Raw genomic sequence first — 5,723 nt, forward strand, 5'->3', positions numbered from 1 at the left:
AAATTAATAGTGCCCCCACTATTTAATATTCCTGGCTCCGTTACTGGCACCAACTGTAGTTAGCCACCGTTGGAACCCAACTACCAACTACCACCATTGGAACCCAACTGCCGTTACGACTAGCTCTCTAAAATGAAAAAATGGCAAAAAAATCAAATAATGTAAATGTGTTAAAAGATGCATTGTGTGTTTGTTATCGTAAAATGAGTGTATAAACCTTCTAATAATCCTTCAATAATGTAAGATCATAATTTTGCAAAAACAAAATCAAAATTTGCCGTTTTTGGATTGAAGATGGGAAAAAGTTGATGAATGAAGAGTGAGGTCGAGAAGTGTTTGACCCTTATATTAGAAAGTTGCCATAAACGACAGTAAACTATCGTTGAAAACATTTAGCGAGCGACAGTTAACTACCACCGAAGATATTTAGTATTGATCGTACCTGATCAGAAGGTCACTACCGGTGCAGTTTTGTACGGTGGTTTAAGTGGCTGTTGAATGTGTCAGTTGATAACCGGAACGACGGAGGGGTGTGTGCATGCAGACACTCTGACACTCAAGTCAGTATGAGATCAAAATGAGAGTTTAAAGAGAGAAAGTAGATTCTAACCTTGAGGAATGCTGAAAGTCCCCTTTATATAGAGATGGATGTTTGTAAAGCCGTTTTAAGACACACGATGAGCAAATCCTCAAATGAAAAACACAAAATTTAAATGATAATTAGATAAAAAATACATACCCAACCAAATTACATTCACTAAAAAGATCCATCCAAAATATTCACTCCCAATTATAGTTGACCAAGCGTCAATAATTTTTGTTATGGTTGACCATAAACCACCTGATATTCACTCTAGAAGCCACCTAATATAATAAGCAATTGATCTAACTAAAGTTAAACTAAATTCAAAACTTTTCCATAAGTAATTGATCTAAACTAAAGTTAAACTAAATTCAAAGCTTTTCCAAACACACACTCATATTGTAGCACAAAAAAAGGTCAATAACCGACAAACACGTGTTCCACCACTTCAATAATATCGAACAACCAAACCATATTCATTACTCATCCAACCATCCATCTACGTGTGACTTCCCAATCCATCTTCTCAGTTCCCAATCCTCACTGTCGTGTTCTCCTATCCTATGTTCCTGTTCTCTTCCTCCATTCATATACTATCCACAACACTTCATCATCTTCACAAACCAACATGACAGAAATCACAAACCTTAGCTTAGACCTCATAGAATCCATCCTTTCTCATCTTCCAATCCCATCTTTGATCCAAGCTTCAACAGTTTGCAAACTATGGTACACCATACTCTCATCATCTTCCTTTTCTTCAAACCATAACCAAAAACACAAACCATGGTTCTTTCTGCATGGTATCCATAACATATCTTCCAAAAACAATCAATCTTTTGCCTTTGACCCTTCTTCTAACTCTTGGTTCCTTCTTCCAACACCTCAACAACCTCTTCACTATCCTAACAACACTTCTTTTATTGGTACTTCATCTTACTTCTTCATCACGGCACCTAACTTTGTCTATACTTCAATTCTACGTCCTCTTGCTTGGAGTTCTACTCCACCTCTTCATTTTCCTAGGATTAATCCTCTTTTAGGTGTTTTCAATGATGGTTTGTCTTTGAAGTTTATTGTTGTTGGTGGTGTTAGGTTTATTGGTAACCTTGTTGATATAGAAGATCGTTTAGATGTTGAAATCTATGACCCTCTTTTGGGTTCTTGGGATTTAGCTCCTCCTCTTCCTGTTGATTTTCGATCTGGAAACTCATCATCTTCACTTTCATCTGCTTTGTTCAAAGGGAAGTTTTTTGTGTTTGGGATATATTCATGTTTTGTTTCTTCCTTTGATTTGAAGCTTCGTGTTTGGAGTGATGTTAGGATTGTTAGACCTTCTGGGGTTGTGTTTTCTTTCTTGATTGCTTGTAGGGAAAGGCTTGTTTTAGCTGGTGTTTGTGATTCACCAAGTGGGTCTAGTTTCAATTTGTGGGAGGTTGATGAAAAAAGTATGGAGATTTGTGAGATTGGTGTTATGCCTCATGATTTGCTTTCTAGTTTGTTTGATGGTGATGAGGATGATAGATTTGCTAGCTTGAAGTGTGTTGGGTTGGGTGATCTTATATATGTTTTCAATGAGGATTATCATAGGATGTACCCGGCTTGTGTCTGTGAGATTCGCGGTCGCGGTGGTGGTGAGAATGGTAAGTGTTATTGGAGGAGGGTGCCTCAGTTGCCATCACTGATGAATAGGTTTCACAAAGTTGTTAGCTTTTGTTCAACAGTTTCACTACATAGTATTCTTGGTGAAGGTCACCATGGACTTCATTGAGATCGATCTGGCGGATGTTTCTCGACTACTAGGTATCCACTCAACACTGAATTTGGTTGTGTTCTGTTTTGAATGTGATTGTGTGTGTATGCTTTGATCAAATGAAATAATTTCCTATCATTTTTTTGAGATCAGCTCTTTCTTTGATTGGATCTATAGGATCAATTATGTATACATTTCATTTCATATTAGTAATAACACAAAACTCTTTGATTGATTTTGTTTGATGTAATAAAATTTACTTACTCAATATGTTTAGATCATTGACTTTATCAAATTATTTGCACATGTTACTATGTTAGCATAGTAGTCATAAGCTTAGATATGATAATCTATTGCTGCAAGACTATGCAATATTTTTATCTTTGTTGATTAGTTGAACTTACTAGGATTTGATAATGATTGTATAATGGTTAAAAACTTAAAATGGGGAAGAGTGTGGATAAGTGGTTTTTTATAAAAGTCAGTTTTTCAATTGTAGTTGATATTTGTTGAAAATTGGATATAACTAGGATAATAAAAAAGTAATCATCTAGTTTGTTACACTTTTTAAATGATAAAAGTAAAACAAAAAGTTAAACATGTATATATTCATATCGTGTTTGTTACATTTTTTTAATATTTTAATTTATTCTTATCTATTTGTTACTTATTTGTATTGAAAATTGAGGGCAATTTTAAAAAGAGAAAAGTAAGTCCAAAAAAGATGAAAGGGTAGTTTTCTTTATATATAGTATAAATATAGATGTTCTCGTGAGCTTAGCTCAGTTGGTATAGACAATGCATAAAATATACAAGGTATGAGGTTCAAATCTCGACCACCACAAAAAAAAATATAAATATAGATATCTATATTATATTATATTATACGTTAAAGGAATACATAATTTTGAACTGACGTTTTCACTTCGATTTATACATGATTTTGAGAAAGTTAACAAGTTTACAATTTTATAGAAAGTAAAAAATTTAGCATAATATTTAAGGTTTTTTTATGGTTTGCAGGCTTTTTTAACAATATTCTTAAAATTAGTTTCTAATACATTATTAAAATACCATTAACCACCATTTATTTTTAGGGAACCATTGACCACCAATGTTTGCCCAACTAAAAAAAAATCAGTTATTTTTTAACATATTTTAATTTTTTTCAGAGAAAAAAATCATATTTTTTTCTTCTTCCTTTTTCCAGCATTTTATTTACATAATTAATTAATATTTTCTGAAAAAATGATTTATATTAATTTTAAAAATAAAGTATTTATATTTTATCCAATAGGTGATTTTAGTCTATCCATTGAATTCAAAAATATAAACTGATGGATTGTGATCCATCTATATTATGAAATTGACGGATTCAATCTCATCCATTTACTAATTATTTGTTGGTTGGATGAATTGGATGATGATGAATTAGTAAATCAAATTAGTACCCCTAGTATAACTTAAGAAGGATGGTTTCCCAAGAGGACTGGTTAATATATTTTGGAGTAGTAGGTGTATATTCTTAAGTGGTAGAAGCATCATATTGCTTTAAATAAATTGTTTTTTTTTATTTAACCATTTGACAACAAGAACTACCATGACTAGGCTTTATTCATGCAAATTGCTTTGATCTCCAAGAACACAAAGAAATTCATCCATGGAACAGTTCCAAAACCACCAATACTGATACTCTGGTAAGCATTGATAAAACAGAAATTAATTATGAAACTAGAAGTTCCCATTGATAAAAATACTACTAACAGAATCTGTTTCTAAAGTGAGTTTTATAGATGCAGTAGACAAGTATAAAGAAAAAATAAACAGAAACTAGTTAGAAGTCTAGAAACTGAAACTTTTTCGCTATTGAACATAAGGTTTTAGTGGCGTTACTCTTGAGTCGGCCCTATCACCATCAGGTTGATCCATGCTTTATGATAGCTAAACAATACATAGATACTTCTATAATTATCCAGTCACATATTTACGACAGATGCTCTTATCATATGTGAACCTTCTTCTTTCTTCTTTTAGCAATGAGTATTTCCTTCTTTTTTTTCCCTGCTGAATCATATAAATACCAGTTTTATTCAGAAAGAGATCAGTAAAAGCACCATACAGATAGGGTCCTAGGTTCCTCAAGTCATCATTAGTTAGATAATGAATATTGGAAAATGAAAGTAGTGTATAAGGACAATAATGGTATGCACATCACTTCTGTGATTGCTTTTAAACCAATGTGAAGATCTTCTAAGTGTATTATTAGGCTCCTCTCATGAAAGCCATCGTGGTGGTCAGATAACGTATTTCATTGATGTATGATAGTCAAGACTCAAGAACAATGCAAATATATAAGTGAAGGATGAAAATATTTCATTCATGAATGAAAATGTGGTGCTCAAACCACTTGTGTGATTTCTCTTAGCCGATTGTGGAAATCTCCGTGGTGATTTATACTTTCCTCCATTCAATCAATAAAAGTTCAATTAACATACTGAAAGTAGCAAGTGTACTTTAAATTCAACTGTTTGATATGATATAGAAAGCAAAAGATGAAGTGTATAGCTCAGTTGCTACAAAGAGCTGCCATCTGCACAGCAGCAGAGGGATTAAACACAGCTATAGTAAAGCGACAGCAGTGTCAAATTCTACGTTTACACAACTTATAGCTTGTTTGGAATGGCATTTACAATGGATTTCTCGTGTTCCAATTGTAAATTAACGCGAATTTAAAGAAGCTACAATTAGTAGCATTTGGTAAACGCACGTTTTTGGGCTATGCAGCTGCTAAAACAAACAGTCACTCAACAAGTTTTTGTAGAATGAGAAACTAATTAATGAGGAAGAACAAAACTATAATGCTTGAATTCATAGAAGTTCTGTTCTTATGCATAAGCAGATGATGTCAGCATGTCAGCACTGTGATAATCAACTATGTCAGTTTCATAAGTACTTTAAAATTAGAGCATCATTCAGTAATGCTCATTTGTCTAATTATGCAGCTTAAAGTTCCATTTTACCTACCATATTTGTAGATATCCTAATAAGTTAAACAGATAAGAAAATCTCAAGTTTTTTCTTTCCCATCTTTGACTTGTCAATACTAAAAAAGCCAATGAACAAAAATATTGTTGTGAATCCGGCTCAACTAATGAACCTTCACACCAATGAGAATAAATCAATGATGTGTGGAGCAAGTGATAGAGATAATCTATGAGTGCAAATGGCCTCCAAGCTAACAACAACAAAACAGCCTAAGCCTAATGTATAGCAAAACCACACTAAGAGCTAACAAGCATACAAGATAAACGATAAAAGAAAACGAACAAACACCGAGCAAGATTGTTGACCCAGTTCAGCCATTGTGGCCTAATCTGGGGGAGAGAG

At 33.1% G+C, this 5,723-nt stretch overlaps 1 protein-coding gene across 1 annotated transcript; it reads left to right on the plus strand.

The window, feature by feature from the left end:
• The first annotated feature begins 1,024 nt into the window (after positions 1 to 1,024).
• LOC25480617 (F-box/kelch-repeat protein At3g24760) lies at positions 1,025 to 4,751 on the plus strand. Its single transcript, XM_013586921.3, has 2 exons — positions 1,025 to 2,386; positions 3,945 to 4,751. The coding sequence occupies exon 1, from the start codon at positions 1,212 to 1,214 to the stop codon at positions 2,352 to 2,354; it is 1,143 nt and encodes a 380-aa protein (XP_013442375.2). The 5' UTR covers positions 1,025 to 1,211; the 3' UTR covers positions 2,355 to 2,386; positions 3,945 to 4,751.
• The last annotated feature ends 972 nt before the right edge of the window (positions 4,752 to 5,723 follow it).

The sequence above is a fragment of the Medicago truncatula genome, chromosome 7 (genome assembly GCF_003473485.1).
Source record: "Medicago truncatula cultivar Jemalong A17 chromosome 7, MtrunA17r5.0-ANR, whole genome shotgun sequence".
NCBI lineage: Eukaryota > Viridiplantae > Streptophyta > Magnoliopsida > Fabales > Fabaceae > Medicago > Medicago truncatula.

Bases quoted from the DNA above. Each gene is read 5' to 3' on its own strand.
- LOC25480617 (XM_013586921.3), top strand. From the start codon at position 1,212: ATGACAGAAATCACAAACCTTAGCTTAGACCTCATAGAATCCATCCTT.